This window comes from Calypte anna, chromosome 5A (assembly GCF_003957555.1).
Source record: "Calypte anna isolate BGI_N300 chromosome 5A, bCalAnn1_v1.p, whole genome shotgun sequence".
In the NCBI taxonomy this organism is placed as follows: domain Eukaryota; kingdom Metazoa; phylum Chordata; class Aves; order Apodiformes; family Trochilidae; genus Calypte; species Calypte anna.
Window position 1 is genome coordinate 1985553 of NC_044251.1, and position 23972 is coordinate 2009524.

General features: G+C 42.2%; 2 protein-coding genes and 1 long non-coding RNA gene across 6 annotated transcripts in view; 1 reads left to right on the plus strand and 2 right to left on the minus strand.

Annotated features, from left to right (window-relative positions):
* Positions 1 to 1902: 1902 nt before the first annotated feature.
* Positions 1903 to 15274, minus strand: DNAL1 (dynein axonemal light chain 1). Its single transcript, XM_008506138.2, has 8 exons — positions 15000 to 15274; positions 12001 to 12039; positions 9019 to 9128; positions 8308 to 8363; positions 6746 to 6801; positions 5470 to 5596; positions 4926 to 5072; positions 1903 to 2451 (listed from the first exon to the last, which is right to left on the minus strand). The coding sequence occupies exons 1-8, from the start codon at positions 15000 to 15002 to the stop codon at positions 2390 to 2392; spliced, it is 600 nt and encodes a 199-aa protein (XP_008504360.2). The 5' UTR covers positions 15003 to 15274; the 3' UTR covers positions 1903 to 2389.
* Positions 15222 to 18693, plus strand: LOC115598422. 2 transcript variants are annotated; one of them, XR_003987639.1, is made up of 3 exons: positions 15222 to 15341; positions 15949 to 16017; positions 16713 to 18693. It is a non-coding gene; the product is annotated as an uncharacterized LOC115598422 (long non-coding RNA). The 2 variants fall into 2 exon arrangements; XR_003987638.1 differs by having other exon boundaries at positions 15256 to 15284.
* Positions 18694 to 20485: 1792 nt separating this feature from the next.
* ELMSAN1 (ELM2 and Myb/SANT domain containing 1) overlaps positions 20486 to 23972 on the minus strand; it is a 51287-nt gene continuing 47800 nt past the window's right edge. For all 3 annotated transcript variants that reach the window (XM_030451712.1, XM_030451713.1, XM_030451714.1), the window contains 2 exons: positions 23625 to 23824; positions 20486 to 22079 (listed from right to left, as the gene is read on the minus strand). In XM_030451712.1, coding sequence (XP_030307572.1) covers positions 21854 to 22079; positions 23625 to 23824 — 426 coding nt within the window. In that variant the 3' untranslated portion in view covers positions 20486 to 21853. The remainder of the gene's footprint in view (positions 22080 to 23624; positions 23825 to 23972) is intronic.

Genomic DNA, 23972 nt, shown 5'->3' on the forward strand with positions numbered 1-23972 from the left:
CTACAGAAATGTACAGGCTTATCACAGATTTAGGTATTACAAAAAGGCACCCAGGGGGACAGTGCACTCTCTTCCTCCTGTTGCATTTCATTGGAGGCACAACCTTGGCCATCCAGACCATGCCTGGAGGAAGCCCAGCTGCAGAGCTCCAAACACTTGCTGTGTGGCCAAGAGCACTGCATGGCTATTCTGAGAATGTCTCCACAGAGATGGATTTGGCATTTCCAGAAGTCATGTTGTGCCCCACTCAAGCTCTGGGTCACATTAAACACATTTTAGTTACAGTCATCAAGGGCACAACCCAATGCCCCTGTTGCCCCCCAGAGCAGATGGGGTCAGCAGGGCCTGAGGGTGCCATGGTTTGAGTGCTGCTAAAGCACAGACACTTTGTGCTGGAAGTGATGGGCTGCAAGTGAACTGAAAGGCTTCATTTTACAAGAAGCCCAATAGGAAATGGCTGCTGACTGCATATCTTCTGTCCCATCAATACTGCCTTTACCAATTACAAAGCTAGGCAAAGAATCCAAAAAGACACTACACAGAAATATAAAGTCTTTGAGAGAAACCCAGTGAGCTCATTAACTAAGAAACTGCTTTCTGGTAAAGAGAACAGGTACCTGGTTTTGGTTTGGTTTTTTTCTTTACCTCGTTTGTGCTGCTAGGTAAAGAATGTCCACAGTGTTTGCCATTGCTCTCTTGACCTTATATTAAGTAATAAATCTAAACAAACTCCAACCTTATTAGCACTTGCCAATTTAAGTTGGAATGCTCAAGAATTCCTCTCACAAGCACAGAAGTACTGGCACTACATTGAAACTAAACTGTGATTGCCTTGCAATTTCTACTTCACATTGCTCATCTAGAGATTTATGAGAAAGAGAATTACTACAGTTACACCTGGAGTTGAGATCAATGCCACTTTTACCTGGGCCATTTCTACCTTTTTACCTCTGACCAGGACTTCCAAGGTTTGAATTCCTGCCACACCTTTGCAATCCAACAGTTGAGCGTGGCATTCTGCCTCCATTCTTCCTATGCCTGGTCTGGAAACAACAGGTACACTTGTCACCATCTTAATTTGAACAAGAATGGTACCATAAATTAGAAAAGCTAAAAAAACCCCCACCAAACAACCAAAAACAAGCTGCAGAAAAATCTTCTCAGGTGACTTGGCCCTATGCTTTCAAGAAAAGAAGAGAAAACCACCAGTATTGGCCTCCAACAGAGCAATCAGGAATGTTTTCACCACTGTTTAGTTGTTTTAAATAAAAATAGTTACCTGTCAGGTAAGTTACTAAAGATAAGTTACTAAAACCAGTTGTTCTGCAATATAGCACATTTAGTACATCTCCAATCCTTTTTTTTTTCCACTGCTCACTTTCTATCTTCTCTCACTTTCCCACTAACTACATACACTTCCTCTCACTGCTTACATCTGTGCCTCCATAAAACATCAGTATCTCCAAAAAACAGTTTTTCTGTCCTCAAAATCAGAGATTTTGTTCACTGTTTGTTTCTGTAGTAGTATCAGTCTGCTTAGTTATAGGAAAACTCCAGCACTGATTATATTCCACCAGTGACCCAAATGAAAACTGGGAACCAGCTAAAGCCACGTATTCCAATTGAAAATGGTGTCTAAGGAAGGGACAAAAAAAAAAAAAAGATTTTAGATATTTTAGCCTCACTGAAACCATGCAAAGAATTCCTATTGCCTCTTTCAAATAAAGATATGCTACACATGGCCTTCTAAGCAATGCAGTTGAGTTTCAGTGTGAGAAGCCCACTTCAAAACTCAAGGCCAGTAACAAGTGGTCATCAGACCTCAATCAGACCTCAATGGTCATCAGACCTCAATACCTTTTTTGTGTAGGTCCACAGCTAGTGGGCCTGTTTGGCATAACAGCTAAGGGGAGGAAAAGGCAAATTCACATATTTGAAATGCTGAGGGATTCCCATCAAACGAACACAACAAATAACATATCTCTAAACCACCACCTTGTTCTTTTGGCCTGTGTTTCCAATGATAAAGTTGGCCAACTGCACTGAAAGAGTTCAAGCAGTTCTGTTATAGCCCAAGAATGAACAACAAGCACTGCTAATCAGGGATTAAAAATGCCCATGCATTAAATGTTCAGGTGAAGATGTCTTGCTAGCCACAGAGCAGATAAATTCAGCTCCACTGATCTCTTCAGAAGGTGTCATAAGCTTGACAAAATTGAGGTGCCCAGATTTTGGTAGCTAACTCTTTGGGTGACAGACTGTGGAGATAGGATGGTCTTTTAAAAAACTGTCCCAAGATTCTCTTCAAAACAAACATTTATATAAAAGTTCTATGTTCCAAGCTATCTGAAGTTATTTAAATAATTAAATGCCCAACAAGAAAGTGTCATCAGTTTGTTCCTTCTCCTCCTCCTTCTTCTTCTTCTTCTTCTTCTTTAATAACATGAGTACCTAAGAGGAAAAAAGAGAGGGGGAAAAAATCTAAAAAGATTTATAAATAGATTATGCAGAGAAAGATATAGTTAGTGCTGATAAACATGAAACCTAATCCTGACTCTCTGAAAGAGATGAACTGGCAGAAAGAGTAATGAGTTGTATTTCCTACCCCTGTTTCTAAGGGACATGAACTTCTACAAACCTGACCTGCTCTTAGCTAGAAAAGCCTGCAACTCATGAGACCTTCTGTTGGGTGGTTTTCCAACTTCTTGGGTAACATGGAATAGAAAAGGTACTAAAGCAGAAAAGATCAGCCTGACTTGGTCACTGGGAGGTGCACCAGATCAGTTCAACAATCAACAACCAAGCAGCACATCACTCTCCTTTTGCTGGGCTCTGCTTTGTGCTGCCATTTCTACAACATAGGTGACCAGGTTGTTAGTACAGGGACACCTCCTCAGTGATGCCTCACTGGGATGTCCAGGCTACAAAACAAAATCCTATTCATGCAGATCCAAGAAGCAATATAGTCACATCTCTTAGGGATAAATTTGGTATCATGGAATAAGGCTACATGGTAGAGTTGTAGTTTATACCTGCCCCCTGGATACTTAAAAAGAAAAATAAAACCACTTTATAACTGCCATGTTGAGCAAAGACACCTCAGATTGTGGGATAGTGGCAGTCTGCAGGGTTTGCACCACCTCACAGTGATGTTACTGAATTTAAAATAAGCTGAAATGCCAATAGCTCAAAAAACCTGTATCAAGATACAAATTTTCCCCACAGTAGCAAAACCCAGTAGTAAAGGTAAGCTCACAACATACTGAAAAAGCACAATCAAATGCCTCAACAACTGGTGAAAGAACAGCAGGGGTGTGAAGATGTATGTGCATTCACCTGCACTGTCACCTGGGTAACAGGAATTGGGTCTCTGCTTTGCTCAGCTTGAATGGCCTGAATTCAGTGGCCTGAATGGTGGTGGGTCTGATGGTGAGAACCCTTTGCTTCCTGTAAGACTGGGGTGCTTTCTTTGCTTCTTCACAGGTAGGAAAGAGAAAATAAAACCACCAGAGCCTGGTTGTATTTTGGTTTAGGTAACTAAGTGCTGAGCAGGGTTCCTGGCACAGGAACTAACAGAAAGGAGACCCTACCTGCTCAAAGAGACCTTCAGTGTTTATTTTTGCCCAGTAGATCTTCAACCATTCTAATAATTTTGAGGTCCCTATATTCTCACATAAAGTATGTAGGAAAAACAGGATCCTGGGACAGCCTAACAGCAAGAACCAATGAGTCAGTTACAGCATTTTTTACTTCTCTTTTGCTCATCATTCTTGTCCTTGTGGCTTCCACTCTTAGAGAGGTTGATCTCTACCTACATTGCACAGGTATCTGCCTAATTAAGAGCTGTGTCCTGGTTTGAGCTCCCAGCTGCAGGAATGCTTCAAAAATGAAGGATCTAAACTTACACTCACAGGGTCACTCTGTGCCCAGACAGACACTTGCCCTGTCCCATTTTTTGTTTCACCCTCAATGTTTTCTGCTACAGCAGCAAATGGCCTACTGCAGCCCATCCTCCAAAGCAGCAAACTTCTCTCACCAGGCTTCCACTTCTCAAGAACTGTCACTACTTGATCTGGCTTTGGTTCCCTATCCATGGCTCCCTATGTTGATGTTGTCTCCTTTTGCCACCATCCCTACCTTGCTGTACCTCCTTTGCTGCAACAAAGAGGAGAGCAGGACTGGTTCCTTACTCTTGAGTTTACCAGTCCTGCTCTCCTCTGTGTTGCTTTAGTAAAAAGTAGGTTAACAGTGAAGAGAAAACACCTCCATTAACAGAAATTAATGACTTTAAAAACAGATTTAAGAATTATCTCACTTTTAGTCACTCATTATTCACAGCATGCTTTAAGATATTTTCATATCACTGACAAAAAGGATAAGAGAACCTATAAACTGAGCCCTGGTGCAGTGACAAGAGGGGGATATTCAGGTATTTAGGAAACTTGCATGAAGTTCTGAAACTGAGCCTACACTAGAAGCAAAAAAGATCACATGCCCATCTATTCCCATTCCCCCATGTCACCCTCTCTTATCAGGGAAAACTGTAACTCAGTGTGGCAGATGAAAGCCTTCATAAATGCTCAACTACAGTTACACAAGCCAACATGTCATCTCCACAAGAAAACTTCCAACCACTATGTTTTAGTTCCCTATTAGTTACATGCTAAAACTATTTGACAGGATAATTTCCAGAATGCAGCCCAAGACTGAGCTGCAAGACCACCTGGACTTAATACTCTAAAATCCATCTAGCACTTTCAGAAGATTCTGCTGCCAGAAGTCAGCCTACTCCAAACAGAGTAACTCCAAATAAAGGAATACTACATGGTCATACAGATCAATTTCTGAGGTTATGATTCATTTCCCTGGGGCTGTCTTTATATTAAGCTGTTAACTTACAGCAAATGCTCGTGACCCAAACTCACCATCCAGCTTTTTCAGGTTGGGTACCCGTTTGGTTGCTTCTTCAATCCAACTGTTCTTCTGATCAGAGGCATATTTCTCCTGTAGGGGGTTGCCAACAAACACCAGATCCTCTAATAATGGCAGCTCTGCCAGTCTCACAAACTCTGCTGCAACAACAAAGGTGAAAACACCACCCAGACTGTGAAACATGGAAAGTACATCCACACCAAACCTTGCTTTCAAACTCAGCACAAACATAAGCAGCATGGGATACATCCAACATTGCTTGGGTTTGAACTGCTATCAGGTTAAAGAACATGTAAGCATTTTAAAGGAAGTCCAAGGAAGAAAAATCAAAGAAAAACTCCATTGGGCTTAAAAGTTAAATTCAATACTCTGTTACTCTCTTGCATGAGTGGATATTTAGGGATTCTTTGCATATCTGTAGGCTTATCAGTGAGACTTAAAGCTCTGTAATATACAGAACTATTTTTTACTTAGTGACATATCTCATGCATTCATCATACTACAGGAGAAGTTACAGAATAGAGAGGTGTGGCTTACCCCAGTCTTTCACCAAATTATTTGACATATAAAGAACCTTCAGCTTCTTCATTACACGGATACCCCTTAGTTTCTCAATGAAGTTGTATGAGATCCACAGCTCCTCTAAAGTCTCTGCAACTGCCTCCTGGAAAATGACCAAAATCACCCTCTACAGGTCACCTCATGTGAGAAAATACTGAAGTGTATTGGTCCTCATTTCCTTTTAAGCAGGTCCCTAATTATGTATTAGACAAATACTCCTAGGGATTAAGAGCAAAATATCTGATATCTATTTAGAGGACAGAAATGACAAGATCAGAATAAGAAAAGGAATAGTTGGCTTGTTCTTAAGGCACAGGGGAGGGGAAACCAATTCAGCTGTTTGTGAACTGTGAATATAAACATGAAGTGAATGCAAGTCAACAGCTACTTTAGATGGGGCTTTATGCAATCTGGGGGAAGGATCCACTTCAGGTGCACTTCTGTTTGTACCTATCAGCCTGAAGTTGCTTTCATGATTCTCTCAAAATTGAGGGTTTTTTTGAAACCAGCCATTGCTCACTGCCTGCATTTCACACTTAAGGGATATGGAATCTCTGCAGGTGGGAATAACTTTGAAGAGAAGCATTCTGCAGGAGAAACACACATTATGTCTTGAGGAAGAAAATTTCTATATTCATTTAAAAAGCTGAATGCAATAATGCTCTTCTGCTCTTAATTTAAATGTAACAAAATTGATCCAATTTGTTCCTCAACAATTTTTCCTCTACCTGGTAGACTTAGTCCTGCCACCATCCTCTCCCCCCAAGCCATATTGCTCCAGATTCCAGTTAACATAAAAAGGACAGACCCTCATAAGTGTGTGCTCATAGGACTGCCAGTATTTGTAGTAAAGAAGCAGAGCCTAAGTATCTTCAGGTAGAACATTCCTCATGTAAAAAGTCTATAGGAATTATCTTAATGTAAAGCCAGTGGAACTTAAAGGGCTTTACAGACAGATAGCAGCTTTCAAATAAAAGTTCTGCTCATCTGTTAAACACAATTAAATCCTTCTTTCTTAAATCCATTTATGTAGTAAGGTAGCCCCAAAGAATCATGAAAAGCATTTAAAGAAAAAAGGAAGGTTGTATGAAAATTCAGAAGCAATATGAACAGATCATAATGGATGCAGAAAATAAATGGTTAGGCAATAATGTAAATTTAGCAATAATTTTTATGAAGATAGGGGAAATACCCCACATTCTAGACAGCACTCCATTTTGTCAGCAAAGAATTGATACTAAGAGGTGCATACCAATCCATTCAAGTTCTTTATGTTATTTCTTCCTAGAGAGAGAATCCTCAAATTTTCTGTAACAGATAAAAGACAGGTTCTTGTTAATAAATCTGTGTTTATTTAATATAAGAAGATGCTGACCAAGAAAGTATGGCAGAACAGAAACAAAACCTCCTGACCTACAAAGAGCATTAGGAGCAGATGCAGTGGGCAGCTCAGAAACATGCTTATGAATACAAAGCTGCTCATGTGTAGGTTACTATTTGAACTTCAGTCCAGATAAATACTGATTAAAATATTATTATTTCACCTTGCATGTGAACTGCTAACTTGCTTGTTTCCACCCCTTTCTTTCCAGGTAAAATTTGTTCCAATCTCTCTTTAAAGCAGCAGACTTGATTACTACAATAAAGGCAGGATATAAAGTTGCCTTCCACAAACCTGATGAGAGACATTTCAGCTTAGCCTGGCACCCAAAGAAAAGTCCTTTCCAAGTGAGTTGTTCTTGCTGTGTCATACTAGTGGAACACAATACTATCACAAAAAGCAGTCTTTTTGTACAGTTCTCCCCACAGCTTTCTTGCAGTGTAAATAAGCAAACTAAACTGCAGCATGTACATAGGTCAACTTCTTCTTGATAACTGCATTAAGGATGGAATTATTAATGATCTTGTTTTGCTCTTGTATACATAATGACTGAAAAAACATGATACAATCATTAATGGCAAGACAAAAGAAAGCTCCAACCAAGTAGCAATGAATATTCCAGTATGAGTAGTGGCTAGAGATTGCTATGGATGAAGATTCAAGGCTGATCTAGAATACTTCTATGTTTTCTTGCTGTGAGGAAATACACCTGACAAAACCACACCTGGCAAATATTCTGAGAAAAAATGTAGATCCTTAAAAGATTTCTCAGCCTGGAAGGTCCAGCCCAAATACTGCAGCTCTTTGCTGGCCTCATGCCAGAGTCAGGGTCTTGAGGCCATTAAGAATTCAGTCCTGAAGTCAGTAAGCCAGTGAGCTTCCAGATGTCATAAAGAAGTTCTACTTCTAGACATATGGCACTTCTCTTTTAAGTAAGAACAAAATCAAATCAAGTATATCCAAATCTTCTGAAAGGTGGAATGGCATTTCTCCATCCAGATCTACAACACTCCAGCCTCACTCCAACCAATATCACAATTACAAAGGTGCTGAACTGCAGACTATCTCCATCAGGAGCATGAACACTGCTCATTAAATCACTGTAGAACTGATTAGATTTTTGAATATCAAAACTCAGGCTTACTGGAAGTTACAAAGATGTTTTCTGAATTAATTTTTTTTTTTAAGTCTGCAAAATGAGACAACTGCCAAGGCTAGTGCACAGGGATATGTGCTTTATACACCATTGTTGCTAAGCATGTATTCTCCACTAAGGGGGATAACTTTAAAGGTCACATGTAAATGTCTAAGAGGAAGGAATTAAAAAGGATAGCAGTAGATATAAAGCTGGACATCTGTAACAAATTACAGTGTTAATTCCTGTCCAAACAGCTAGAAAACAAACACAAATCAATCACTGGCTTGTCACTTACTTAGGTTGCTCAAGTTGGCAATTCTTTCAATGCAGTTTGTAGACAGCGATAGTTTCCTTAAAAAGCAAGAATAATCAACTCACAGTATACAAGGAGTCATTATACCAGAAAAATTCAATGTCAAAACACCATTGCATGAGAAATAATTGTCTATTTTTCTCTTGTTGGATGGTAAACTATCTGGATGTATAAACAGACTCAAAATACCCTCAAACCATCAAGATTTCTGCAATTTTATTTAGCTTCTGGGGAAATACCACAAGTTACTTACATAACACACTGGATTATCTTTTTTATGCCTTAACAAATGCATGCACATTTATTTCTGAAATAGCTCTAATTTCTTTCTGGAAGTACTGATTAGTTACCTTTTTTTTTTTTTTCTTTTTGGCATAAATTTTCTAACAGATCTTAAATGTGTCAGCTGACATACTCCAAATAGGGACCTGCAATTATATACTGATAAGAAACCAATCTTCTGGGCAAAATATCAATGCAGATTCTTTCCTAATATCTCAGTCCACTAGAACTAAAAAGTGGAACAGTGTGTGAAAGAGAAACTTAGCTGAGAAAAAGAGAAAGATGTTGCTTTTTGTAGGCCAAACTTAAACATAGAAAATACATATCTGCACTGTAGACAGCAGAAAAACTGAAAAGTCATGAAAAGGAAAGGTAATGTTTGGCTTTAAATTTGGTTTTAACTGAACTTACTCGCAGTTAACGAGTGTGGACAAAGATTCATCCATCCTCTCCACAGGAGGAATCTGACCATACAGTTTCACCTCCTTTGCCTCTGAAGCCTTCTGGCCACTTTTTTCTTCCTAAAGCAAAGAGAAAGTGAAGAAGATGGTCACTGCTATATGCAATTATTAAAGTGACTGTACTAACAAATGACTATGAAAGTAATTGGAAGTACTGCCAGTATACTACTAAAATATATTACTGAAAAGAGAAAGCATGTTGAATATTGTTTGTCAAGATTCCTGATAGCAGCACAGAGAGGGGAATGCAAGCTGATTTTCCAGATATTAAAAGAACTTACACACTATATATGCTTTTTAAAAAGTTGTGCTACATCTGAGCAATTCAATTAAGGGTCCTCTGCCATGAAGAAATGGAGAATAGATGGAGGTTTAATGAGTGAAGGCATTTCCTTGGAGGCTGACATGAAGGCACCTCAGCCAGGGCCAGTCTGATTCTTAAAAGCTCTGTCAGGAAAATCTCCTTCCTGTTTCACCCAGAAAACTCAGAACTCTCACCTTACTTACAGCACAAATGGAATACAGGGGGGCACGTTTTGTGGGAGAAGCTCAGCAACTTCGCAGAGGTAAGAATCTAACCCCCAATCATTTCTAATTAGATATTAAAAATGAGTGGGGAAGATTTCATACTATAAAGAACACAGCAAATAACAGATTTCCCATTCACAGAGTTGTCAATTTGCCATATTAAGTATTTGATAAAGTTTAGAGCTTTAGAAACACGGGCATAACTCCAGCATTGGGCTTTATTTAAAAAATATAGTTTATTAAATCTTAAAATTCTAAAGTGATGGCAACTGCTGCCTAGACACTTGGAGTAAGTATCTGTTTAGGTAGTAACACCAGTTTGCACTCCCTGAAGGCACAAAGGGAGCATTTTCTCAGTTCATTCAATGCTCAGTGGGAGAACTGGAGGTCCATTAACAAAGAAATGTACTCAGCACTTTCAAAATTAGGACTCTTGTTTTCTTGTTTTATTTCAGCTACTGAAAAGTGAGATGGCTGAGATCTGGCCTGGTTTCTATGGCTATTTTGTAATGAAATCACTTACATCCCAGAAGCCTTAAAATCCCACAGCAGAAGATCAGGTTCTGATAACATTATTTTCTCTTTTTTGTACCCCAAATTCTTCAGTTTAATAAAAAAAATAGCACATATTGCCTTGTGCATTTACCTATATTCCTGTTTCTGTCCAAACTCACTGTGATAATACTTTCACTTGTAATTAGTGACTTAGCAAACAAGCATGGCAAATGTTTTGCTAGAATGTGGTGAACAAGTTCAAATGAAAACTTCCATTTTCTTTCCAAGAGCAATACTGTATCATTTGCATTTATACTCAGTTTACACCAACAAATAAAATACTTTTTTTCTTCAAAACATGGAAGGCAGAGAGCTTCCAATGCAGACTGTGGCCAGCAGTGAATCCTTGCAGGAAGAAAATGAACCCTGGTTCCTGCTCACTTCTGGCAGAAAGGTCAGCTCAGGGAGCACAATAAACTGTGGAGAAACCACTGGCAGAGCAGACACTTTTTAAAGAACAGGTTATGTGCTTTTTAAGTTAAAGGTTTTTTTTATTTAACTAATGTCACCCTGACTGTAGGGCAGGGGTAAACCCTTATGCCAAAGGGATGAAAAACAACCAGAATGCAGCACAACACCAGATCCGATTTTACCAGCCACATGGACACAGATCAGGAGCAGAAAAGGAAGATTTAAACCCACCCCCAGCAACATGAACAGAAAAGCAAATTCAGCATTTCATGCCTAACATTATGGAATTGCACTGACACAAGTCTGTTATCTTGAAGAAATGTGACAGAGGAGCACACAAAAAATTAATCTTTAATAGGAAACATGGAGTTGTGGTTTTGGGGGGCAAAAAGAATAAGGGAGGAAAAGCAAAATTTGTTAACAGCCACTTCACATCTCTAGTAATGCTAATGTCTGCAAGCTGTTGCATTCTAGTTCTTACTAGAAAAGCAGGAGTGAAGTTTGTGGGATATCCCAACATAACTGAAAAAAAAAATCTGCAATATTGAAGGTACTAAACAGTGATAAAATTCAGAAAGTCAGCAGCCTTCAATTACAGCCTAGTCTTTTGAGCTGGTGGTCACATCTCCTGACTTTCAAATGTACCTGCCTGCATTGCCTCAAATCCAGGTGTTTTAGAGACCAAAAACATTTATAAACTCTTGCTCTAGCAGCTGGCCAGAACTGGCAGGAGAGTGCCTGCATACCAAACTGTAGAGCTGTGCCCTAACCTAAAATTCACTGAAACTGGGGATTCTCAAAGGTTTTACTGCACTGTGAACCAGACTCCAGAGCACCCTGTACCATCTGAAATTACATCTGCATCCTTGCCAACAAACACCTATCCGTAAGGCTCTGAGACTGAGTCAGTCACCATCCCAGATGACTGCATTAATCCAGTATTTTAAGAAGAAAACCAACAAGAAACTCATTCTGAGATAAGCTTTGCACAATGTAAGGGACCTTATGTTGGAAGACAAGAGTGGGAGTTCTGCTGATTTCAGTACAGTAAGAATTTCATATTTCTTTACTCTGTGTGCAGGACTGCACTCAGGTACAATGAACAGAAGATAATGAAACAGAAAACATAACATATCCCCAGCTTTCAATCTCTTTGTATCCTCAGGCCTTCTATCAATCCATATTCAGCAGAACAAGGCAGGAGAGCACTCATATTTACCACCTGTATCAATATAACAAGAACACACAGAAAATCCAATAGAATGTATTCTACTTTAATAATAACAACAACATTTTTACTTTGTGAAGCTTTTTACAGCAGATGTTTCAAGCAAACATATTTCTTACAATCAATTTGAAAAATAAATTCAGCTGATTACAGTCAAAACCCATGCTACAGAGCATTGCAAAGCAGATAAGATACTGTTCTAGTACTCACCCACTTGGCTAGAGCTTCTTTGATAGTTGTTGCTTTTGCCTAAAAATGAAACAAATTTAAATGAATATTCACTGCAAATTTTTAGTTGGCTTGTTCACTGCCAACTATCTCCCCTCTCTTCTCTCTCCCTAATCTGCCTGTCTGATCCCTTCTACCACTTCCCTGCATTATCTTCCTCCAGCTGAGTCTAAGAAGCTGGAACTTTTCAGTATATTGCAATTTGATTTTCTGGGGCACTTGGTAGCATTTTCAGGAGCTTCATGCCAGCTGGCACTATCAGCAGTTGGCACCATCTTCCAGATCTTACTCTCTGCTCTGTGTGGAACGTGTGTTTGGGACACTGCTTGTTACCTTTGATGCTGAAATTCAATTCAATTCAAAGACTGCACTGAATTTACTGCACTGAAAAAACATGCTCCAATGCTCTTAAAACTCTACACTTTCTATTATTGTGCATTGGCAACTTCCTGTCTGGGAGCAGACAGAATGATACAGCCTTTTCAGGTACACTAAGGAAAATAAGGTATACTTTGCCAAAACTCAAAAGCAATCTGGATTGTTTATGTTTGTTTCTCTCCACTTGCTTTATGTCAGGTCGCACCATGTGATGTGAAAATGTGAGTTAGGGGAAATCTGAGAGAGGCATTTAAAAGACAGACCCACTGACCAACCATCTGTTGTCACTAACTCCAAGTTTTATGCCTCAAACCACAATATCCAAACCAGCACTATAAAGAGAATTCATATCTATCCTAAACATTAAACATATTCCAAGGTGTCTTCCAGAATTAAAATCTTCCAGAGACCAATCTTTCACAAAAACTGACCAACAGCCTCCTGCCTAAAAAAAAACCAAGAGGTCTCTGCTTTAGGCATCTCTTCTGCTCTCACTGTGGCACTGCCACATGTGGATAGAAGCAGGAAAAAAAAAACCACAACAACAACCAACCAACTGGAAAGTTAAACCCAACAAACTAACTTCCACCCAAAATCTTACAGGCAACCACCTTGGTCACAGAGCTTTAGCAACAGGAAACTCTGGAAACAGTTGAGGCAGCTGCATATATAAGAATGGCTACAGGCACAGAACACCCAGCAACAGTCCAAGAGCCAGGAGGAGCTCCACAAGGAGCCTGTGAATGCACCTCAAACATCAATGTCTGCTTTCAGTGAGACATCTATCACTGAGCAGCCTCAGATGTTCCAGCTGCTTCCACCCTCTGACAGACATTGATTTTATTTCCTCCTTTACTGCCTAGCAGCTACTGCAGGACACACTGCAGAGGACCTGACAAACTTGTGCCCTGGTGTCTGCTACAGGTGAACACCTCCTGCTGCTCAGACCACATCCCCAGCTCCAGCCCCAACGTGAATCCAAACAACAGACACCAGTGTGCCAGCAAAAGCAAATGGTTTCCAGCTCACCAGCTTTTTTGGGACAAAACTCCATTGCATTTTTCACAATGATGGCAGCCAATGGTCACAGCATTGGGGTTAAGTGATCTCAGCCACTCGTGTTGAAGACAGAAATGGATTCATAAGAGGTTTTGTTTCAAGCTCACATCAAAAACCCAACTGGACTTTGAAGCTTGTGAGCCATAAGGAGCAGCTTCTGCCCCAGTGTGCTTCTCCTGTAATAATCATAGAATTGGCTGGGTTGGAAGGGACCTCAGAGATCATCAAGTCCAACCCTTTTACCACCGTTGCAGTTGCTAGACCATGGCACTGAGTGCCACATCCAGTCTCTTTTGAAATATCTCCAGACACGGAGAATCCACTACTTCCCTGGGCAGCCCATTCCAATGCTTGATCACTCTCTCTGTAAAATAATAATAATATCTGACTTGCTGGAAATAGTAAAATCATCACAGTGGGTTTATCACCAAACACTTATCAGGGATTTTGTTTCTTCTTTGAAGTGCAGCTGAACTTTCTATAGGTAAAGTGTAGTATATTCTGCCAAGGGAGGTTACTTAAAGGAAACCTGTCTCTGAGAAGCCTGTTCTCATGGGTTTCTCTACCTGCTTGTTGAACAATTTCCTACAGGAATTTAGACAAAAGAAAGAAATATTGCTTAAAATAGTCAAAATGCCAAGCGATCAGTTCAGCCAAGCTTAAATCCTCACCCTGAAGAGTCACCATTAACCTGTCAGGAACAAGAAACACGAATACCTTCAAAGGGAAAACCACCCACATCCTGTACATTTAGAAGCTGCAATTAAAGAATCTTTCCCCCAAAGGCACAGCTGTTGGACACAGAGTATTTACAAAACTCAGATCCTCAGGAAAAATTCAAACAGTGACACTTTGCCATCATTTCCAAACATTTATTTATACTTTAAATAGAGCAAAATCAGAACTGCACAGCAAGAGGTAACCAGGCTCATCGCCTCAGCAACCACAGGCACTCCTGCCTTTAAGAACAAACACATCCTAACTCTGCTTTCATAAAATCCCGGACTCCTTTTTTTTTTTTTTTTTTTTTTTTTTTTAAATCCTGGACCGCTTCTCTCTGCCCCTCACAACCCCCACAAAGCCCCAACCACCGGGATGCCCCCTGCCCACTTCGCGCCCTCACCGCCCACCGAGGCCTCACCTCACCTCGCCTCGCCTCGCCTCACCTCACCTCACCTCACCTCACCTCACCTCGCCTCGCCTCGCCTCGCCTCGCCTCGCCTCGCCTCGCCTCACCTCACCTCACCTCACCTCACACCTCTCCTGGCGCCCGCACCGCCACTGCCGGGGCTGCCCACGGAACAGCCCTCGGGGGACAGCCCTTAGGGGACAGCTCTCAGGGGACAGCCTTCAGGGGACACCGCTGACGCACACCTCCCCTTCTCCCCCACCCCCAGGCCGCGGTCGCCGTGTGTCTCCCTCAACCGGGGACGCCCCCGCTCACCTCTTCCTCCCTCTCTCCCTCCCCATATCCCCGGTCTCCGCCCCCCCTTCGCCTCCCCCAGCCCCCCGGCAGGCCCAGCGCCGGTAGCGCAGGCACCCACCATTGCCGTTGCTACCGTGAACGCTCCGGTTGCTATGGCGGAGCCGCCTCCCGCGCATGCGCAGCGCACCGGGACCGGGGAAGGAGGAGGAGGATGAGGAGGAGGAGGGAGGGCGAGCAGGAAGGCAACGACACCTGGAGATCATAGAGATGCGCTGCCACAGAGAAAGTCCCATCCCGGAAGTCGGCGGTGCATTGTGGGACGTGGCGGGCGGTCTTCCCGTCAGGGCGCTTCATGGCGGCGACTTCACCTCCTCCTACCCCTAAAGAAATGAGCCCCGCCAGGGTACACCTCGAGTCCTGTGTCCAGTTCTGGGCCCCTCAGCTCAGGAAGGAGATTGAGGTGCTGGAGCAGGTCCAGAGAAGAGCAAGGAGGCTGTGAAGGGATCCAGCAGAATTCCTGTGAGGAAGGGCTGAGGGAGCTGGGGGTGTTGAGGCTGGAGAAGAGGAGGCTCAGGGGAGACCTCATCACTCTCTACAACTCCCTGAAAGGAGGTTGGAGCCAGGGGGGGGTTGGGCTCTTTTCCCAGGCAGCTCTCAGCAAGACAAGAGGGCAGGGTCTCAAGTTGTGCCAGGGGAGGTTTAGGTTGGAGATGAGAAAGAATTTCTTTACAGAGAGGGTGATCAGGCATTGGAATGGGCTGCCCAGGGAAGTAGTGGATTCTCCGTGTCTGGAGCTATTTCCAAAGAGCCTGGATGTGGCACTCAGTGCCATGGTCTAGCAACCGCAACGGTGGGTCAAGGGTTGGACTTGATGATCTCTGAGGTCCCTTCCAACCCGGCTAATTCTGTGATTCTGAGGTAACAGAGATGTGCCTTTCAGACAGTATTTGCTAAAACTCATTGAAAAATGTGATGCAATATGATTTACAACTGGAGTAAATATTTCTACAACCAGCACATTGTACTACTGAAGAGCAGAGCAATGTTATCATCTCCTCTTCCAGCAGATCCAGATATCCTTCACTCTCTGCCTTCTGTCCCAGCCACAACCATCCAGGAATTCAGATGTGATGCAGGTACCAAGCTGCCCCATTGCTGCCTTTGTAATTGCTGACACAAGAACCTGTAACTGCTTTCTTTGCATGGAAGCATCACAGTCACAACCACCCCAAGCCCCTCAGCCACTCCCTCACACCAGCAAAAAACTCAGCTGTGAAGCTATTTTTTAAACCTCATTTAATAAAAGGGGTTTTTAGATATATAGAGGCTATTATGTAAATAAGTTACAGAGTACATTACAATCACATCAACAAGATTTCCTTTAGTGTATTATTTTATAAAAAAAGCACACAAAAAATAAATTCAGTCCAGTCTATCACAACTGTACAGCAACAGGTAAATATATTTATATATGTACATTTTAAACATGTAACAGTCTTTTAAAAGGTGCCCTAGGCAGCAAACACGCAAAAGGAAGTGTCTGCTCACTTGTTAAAATAAAAGTAATATACTTTATTATAAAGCATTTATACAGTAATTACAAAGGCTGACTGCTCCTGTACAGTACACCAAAGCTTTGACTACAAATTTCAAAACAAAACATAAAAAGAGTGAACACAAAAAAGTTTATATCAAATCTGAACTACAAGGGGGAAAATACATGTGGAGAAGCTGCAGGAAAACTGGTTTTTAAAATATACAATTAGATTTCTATAAAAATATATATGTTGTCTTCTAATCTGGGGGAGTTAATAGCTTTTTTTTTTTTCAGGCTCAGCTGTCAGTGGAGTCCTCGTCTTGGAAAGAGAAGTCCTCAGACACCTGGGGATTCAAAGGTTGTGTCTTCTGCCATATGACACAGGAGGAGGAGGGCGAGTAAAGCAGCCAAACCCACACGATAAATTTACACAGAAACTCATCCCCCTCCCACCCCAAATCAAACACAAGTTGTAGACACAGCTTCTCTGTCTCTTTAAAGCTTTATCAACTTCCAGACATACACCAGAAGATAAAAGAGGAAGAAAATTAGTGTGGGAAAATGGGGTTTAGAATAAGGTTTCTGACAGAGGTAATCCATGGACTAAAAGTGCTGTTGTATGCAAGCAGACAGAACTTCTGTGGCTACAGTCCTCCTTACTCCCATTTCTGTTAAAACAGAAGATAGAGACTTCCTAGTCCAGTGCCCAAAAAAGACTAGAGAGGTTTGTAACTTCTGGAAGTGAGAAAACTCACTCTGTGGTTTAGGAAACTGTTTTTGAATGTTGATTTTAATCCCAGCTTGTTGCAATGACCAAAAGCCTCAGCCTGAGAAACCAGAGGGTATTTTTAGCTAATATGGACTTCACATTACATCTCTAGTGTGGGATTAGTAGCTCAGTTACCTCTAAGCTTCAGAATTCCTACCTTTGCCCTGCCTCTGGAGAGCTGTATTCCTGCCAGGTCCTAGCCAGCAAAATGCTGAAGCTATACAGGCCCTCGAGTTCTCTCCAGTACCATTCCCTGTACCACCCAATGGAAAAACATCAGAAAATGAAATGCAGAGTTGTTCCTGCAGCCAGACTGCAGCTGTATCAGACAGGCACTCACAAGTGCATGCATATCCCTAGTAATTACACACACACACACACACACACACAGAGCCTTACAACACCGAGATGCTGCCCCAGGCAGACCCCAAACCCAAAAGACTGAACCCAGCTGAGGAAGGCAGCAGAGGCAACAGGAGGAAAATCAGAGCAAAATCTCTGCAACCCCCAGATCAGAACTCAGACTGGTGACTGAGTACACAGCCAGCCAGAGCCTGACCTCACACTGCAACAGGCAAATCCATCAGGACACCTGTATAGAACTGCAGGCTTTGTTCCCATAGAAAAGCCAGCTGAAGGCAGAGAGACACCTTGTTCCAACTCAGTGACTGAGCACATGCTGCATCTCTCCTAAATTAACTGCAAACCCTTATGCCAAGTGGCACAGGGCTTAAAAAATATGGAAAATCGTGAGCATAAGATGGAAAACACAACAGAAGACAGAAAATCTATTTTTTTGAATCATACTGGGAACAACTCAGCCTTAAATTAACACTGTGCTGCAGTAAAGAGTCACTCAAGTCATTTTTTTGCCCACTAAGAAGAATAACAGAATTCAGGCCAGCTTTGACAAAGTTAATTCACATGCTTTGTCCCCAGCAGCTGGAGGGTTGGTTGATTTGCTTTATTAATACAACTCTCTGACAACTTCTGCTAGTAGGCAGGATCAAATTCAGATGTAGAGTCAATTCCAAACTGCTACTTCAAGCAATTGGGAGCAGGTTTGGTTTGGTTTTTTTAATTTTTATAAAATGAAAGAGAAACATTTCTACTTATTACAACACAAAAGAGGTCTTCTGGTGGCTACCAGCTCAGAAATATTTCCATTTGATGCCACTTACTTGGAACTTTTGCCTGAGTTGGTCAGCCATGCTAACCCACAGCTGCTAAGAGGTCATCCTCAGAAAAAGCCCTTTTCCAGTTTTCATCCAGTGACAGACCTCTCTGCATCAAATCTTCCTCTTCTCCCACTCGTACTTGGAGTACTGGATTCAGTGTGTAACACACACACCATTTTGGGGCAATTAAAAAAAAAAAAAAAAAAAAATCTCTGTTTTTGTTCTTATCAGCACCTGAATGCTTTATCCTTGCTAGGAGGAAAAGCTACTCTTCTATCAGTTTTCTTAAAAAGTGAAATATTTAGTGTTTGGAAGACTGTAGAATGCTTCCACTCAAGCATCACTGTATCTAAAAGAGAATTAGTACTTAAAGAAATCCCATGAGCTGCTCCCTTAATGTTTGTACCTCATTTCCTCTGATCATTTATCACCATAATTTGCTATGCCTTATTTAAAACTACTTCAAGCTTGAAAACTCCTGAGGGTCAGGACTAAATGTTCACCCATTATGGCAGAGGCACACTGCCAGACACTAGAAATACAAGAGTAAAGGGTAAAAAGCAGAGAAATGTCCTGATCTTTTGTCTGTAAGGAGAACAGCACGTTTCAGTACAAACCCCTCTGCAGACCTGCCTCATCTGAGATCACTGAGAAATGGGATTTCTATTTAGCATCCTGTATTTTAGCTGAAGCTACAGCCAGTGGCCCAGGCTACCTCTTGTTTTTTCCTAAGCATCTACTCCTGCTTGCTGTCAGAAACAAGACCTGGAGCTGGACAGAGCTTTGGTTCATCACAGTACAAACCATTTCTGTTTTATTTTTCTGGAGGATTCCATGCTGATTGATTTTGCTCTCTTTAGCAAGGACAATAAAAGCATTTTCCTAAGACAGTCTGATTAACCTTTTTGTTCTCAAGTTTAGTCAGGTCTCCATTGTAATCTAAAAAAAAAAACCCAAACAAACCTCATAATTTTTGCCACATTTCTCAATGTGTGCCTGTTCCACCACTGTCTCCATTTCTTTATTATGTGTTCTGAAGCCTTCCCAGACTCTATTAACTTCATGCTGTTACTCCAGGCAACCATATTCTTACAACAATATAGTATAAAAATACCTATATTACTTTAAATCCTTTTTAGATAGACTCAACAAGCCCCACTTCTCTCTGAACTGTTGCCCTGCCCTGCAGTTTTCAGGATCTGGAATCTATTGGCAACTTCCCAAAAACACACTTCAGAACCTGGAAGTTTAATTGCATCATTGCTTTTTACAGGAATTCATCCTGTGTAGTTCACCTGCTGTCTGTCCCGTGCTAAAGTTTCTGTTCAAAGAGCCCTAGGATCATGGCAGACAAGCATTTTCCCAACTTACAAAAGGAAAAACCTAGCAATCAACATTCTCTCTGCACAGGAAGACTGCTTTACTTAAGCTTTTTTTTTTTTTTAAAGGAAAAAAAAAGTTTTGTAGCTTTCAGCTCTTTGCAGTTTATGAATTAACAGTTCTGTGAGATGCCAACTGCTTCCACAGCCTGATCAAAAAGCCCCCTGCATGCAGGGACATGGAAGTGTCATCCAAATGCTGAAAAGAAGCCTAATTTTGTTAGGAATGGAAAGTACAACCTTGGCAGAAAACTGAAGACTTAAAAGCAAATGTGTCAACATTGGAAAGAAGTACAGTCCTTAATGATACTCCTACTTATTTTGTAAGAGTAGTAACTGGTTTTGCTATTGAAACAAAGGATTCTAGCCAAAGGCTAGATATATATATATATAAAAGCAAACGTGGTACAATACACAGCCTCCCAGACTCAAGAAAGTGAAGCAATCATGGCTGAAAAAAAACCACAGGGCAGGAAAAGACTGCCAGATGCCATGCTAGAGTAGGAGACACCTTTCATAGAGAACCTGGAATTCATCTAGCAGCTTAAAGGGTCAAGTTTTGAAAAAGTAACCAGCCAGCCAGGCTCAGTCATGTACAGCAGTGCCTCTTGGATCCTGCTTGGGAATGCAGAAGTCTCCTGCACGATGTACTCTAGGTGGCCCTGCTCTGGCAGGGGGGGTTGGACTAGATGATCTTTCGAGGTCCCTTCTAACCCCTAGGATTCTATGATTCTATGCAGTACTGCACAGGTGAGCTGACCCAGCACTGGCACCCAGGAAGCTGCTTCTGGGCACAGGCTGGAGGGAAGGAGCTGGGGAGCAAGGGGAACAATGATAAACATGAGCCTTAAAGATGTACAGAACAATCCTGTGCAAATCTAGCATCTGTGTCACCACTTGAACATCCTAACTCATCTCCTGGTGGCCAGGCTTTTTGGGCTATTAGCATGTGTCAGTTCTGAAGGAAGAGTCAGCCTTTCTGCAAAGAGCAAGGACGAGCCAGCAGGCAGGTGAGGAGCTCCTCCTGCATTTCCATACTGTCTGACAGGAATTATTCAGGGAATGAGGGCTCTTGTTGATGGCAATTCCATGGAACAAAAGAGGGATGCCACAAGAAAGAAATGGATGTACTGAGAGGTAAGAGCCATTCAACAGAGGTTTCAGGGAGACTGCTGGAGATGAGAGCACTCCTCCCACCTTTGAGGTGCACACAATCCAGCACATGAGGTGGATTTCATTCATTTTCACTACACAAACTTTTTCCCATTTATGCAAAGTCAAACCCAGCAGTTTTCAGTTCAAATTGCACTTGTGAAGCCCAGACTACCTTCCATTAGGTTAATCAAAGGCAGACTATTTTGTTTTCCAAGATGAGAAGACCCGTGAGGCCTGTGGCTACTATCCCACAGGCTGCATTCCTAATGGCATAAAAGAAACCACCTCAGGCTTCCTTTTGAAAACAAGTTCTCAAAAGGAAGAAGGTGTCTTGCTCATCCCACTATTCATTTGTGTGAAGCAGAGGCCAAAAGTGCACACTGTCTTTCCACAAAAGTTGTTGGCTGCCTGAATAAACACTCAGAAAGAAAGGCAGGAAAGTGTAACAGGAAGGAGAACTTGCTGAGAAAAGAAACATCCAGAAATCACCAGTGTCACAGTAACTGGATACAGTTAGCTCAGAGAAAAGCATTATTTTCTTGCTCTGGTCTGAAACCTGTATATCCAAGAGTCCTGCATCATGATTCCCAACAAGCACAAAAAGAAAGGTCCAACTGACCTCAGAGAGAACTTACTTCCACTGCAGGTGACATTGTTCTATTATGTACCTCAAGTATCATTATAAATAGAGTAGAAATCTTAATTGTTAAAAAACAAAACAAAACAAAAAAACCCCATAACAAACCACAACTTGAAACAAATCTTCCCATCCATCATTCTGGCTTGGTCGGTACTGGCAATCCGAAGCAGAACACAGGGCACAAGGGAAGGGCAGCACTGAAAAGGAGCCCTGATGGTTCCAGGTGAAAAAAAGTGCAAGCAAAAAACAAAGTTAAGACCACCAGGAGGGAGGTTGGGTCCAGCCTTGCCACTCCCTCCACTTCTGGTCTGCTGCTATATTTCCCCATCTTCATCCGAGCTCGCACTGCTGCTGCTCCCGCTGCTCCCGCTGCTGCTGCTCTCGCTGCTGTCTCCCCGACGGCTCTGGCTCCGCGCAGCTCCCGACGCCGCTGCCGCCACAGCCGCCTCCCTCTGGCGCTGCTCCAGTGCTGCCGCCTTCTTCTCCTGCTCCGCGTGGCTCTTCATGTGGGCACTGCGGCTCTTCACCTTGTAGAACACCCTGAGGAAGCACAGAGGTAGATAAGGACAACGTCGTCGGAAAAAAACAACCCAACATCGCGTCCGTCTGCCAGCACCAGGGGAACTGCAGCAGGAGATCCCCAGCACCCTCAAAACCACGGAAAGTCAAGGGTTGGAAGGGTCCTCAAAAGGCCACTGGGTCCAACACCAGGGTCACTACAGCAGGAGATCCCCAGCACCCTCAAAACCACGGAAAGTCAAGGGTTGGAAGGGTCCTCAAAAGGCCACTGGTCCAACCCCAGGGTCACTACAGCAGGGCACACAGGAAGGTGTCCAGGTGGGTTCTGAATGTCTCCAGAGAAGGAGACTCCAGAGCCTCCCCGAGCAGCCTGTGCCAGTTCCACTTCCACACACCTCATAGTTCTTAATGCAGCCATTTCCTCTTCTCTCCCATTCAGCTCTTAATTGTTTTTGATTCAGAGGTGCAGTGCATCTGAAATACGTACAGGCTGCTTTACACTACAGGGCTCTGCTTTTTAGGCATTCCCCTTAAAACAGGTGAACAATGGCCAAATGCCCCTCCTGACCCTTGTCCAGGCAGCTACAAAACATTTGAGCTTTTTCCTCCCAACTCTGCACTTCTTTCACCACCTAACTACTTGGATTTGTCACCAAATGTCACAAGACAAGTTCAGACACCATTAAGGAACCTTTCCTGCTTCTGCTTTGTCAGTGGCAAGGAGCAAAACCTAACTGCCTGTCTTCTACCAGCTCTGGAGAAGCTTCCAATGCCACATGGAACAGGGTGCCAGGGCAGGACCAGCCAGGTCCCAGCCACCACAGGAACCTCTCATCACTCCTGCTGATATACATAGACACAGACTGCATTTTTTTTCCCCATCACTTAGGCTTGGTGTCTTCTTTAAATAACAGGGTAACCACTGGTACTACAAGACTCGTTTATAATTAGGCAATTTATGCAGAGAACTGAAGTTTCTTGGCATTTATAATAAACTGTTAGTAACAATCCAACAAAAGCTACTAGAACTGTGAGGAAATAAATATGTTTTATGGACACAAAAGATGGGTACAAGCTTAATTAGATGAACAGTATGACCACTAGCCTAGTGTCTGCTTCTACAGCACTGGCAGACTTCTGGATTTCTACACCACTATTCAGATGTAAGACTGTACTGTGTTCTCACAGGTGATCTAGCAAATATATAGAAATTACTCATTACAGGAATGTAGGCATTAGAGGGGCAACACAGCAGCTCTTTGAAAGGGCAGCTTAACACCAAATACTGCACACAATTGAAATGCTGGTGGTATCTCACTCCATTTCAGGAAAAACAGTAGGCAGCTGGTAGTATCCAAGCAGTAGTTATTATCAATAAGTAGTCTTATTATCAATATACATGAAAATCCCTAATCTGCAAGTATTAGTGGGGTAATTAGTCACTAAAATTATTGCCTGTGTCTCAGGAGTAAATAGACAGAAGGAAAGTTCATTTGAGATTCAGCTTTCACAGGAGATGCCCTACTACAGTTCTGTGACTACTGCTGGAAGTCAAGTTGCTCTCACCTGCCACATTTTTTACATGGAAAGGTGTTTTCTGTGTTCTGATTTTTACTGACAGCATCTGATTTTATCTTCTGTTTCCTCCTCCTCCTCTGCACTGGAGCAGCAATGGGCTTCCGAGGCTTCACTGTTGTCTCCCTTGGCTTCCTTCCAGTTCTGCCTGTAACAGCTGCCTCTTGACTCCTGATACTGGCATCACTGGCCTTTGGAAAGAGGGGAACAGTTAAGGCAAACTGAAACTTAAACCCACCATCAGAAGGAAAACAATAGCTGAGCTACTGTGGTTTCATTTATTCCAGACCAAAGTTTTATTCAAGTCTTCAGACCATTTTCAGGAGATATCTCATCATG

What these genes read in the sequence shown, in the direction of transcription:
- DNAL1 (XM_008506138.2), bottom strand. An exon ending in TCCACACTCGTTAACTGCGA is followed by an intron (nt 8,364 to 9,018) that starts GTAAGTTCAGTT and finishes TTGCTTTTTAAG; the next exon opens with GAAACTATCGCTGTCTACAA. An exon ending in TAATTTGGTGAAAGACTGGG is followed by an intron (nt 5,073 to 5,469) that starts GTAAGCCACACC and finishes TTGTTGTTGCAG; the next exon opens with CAGAGTTTGTGAGACTGGCA.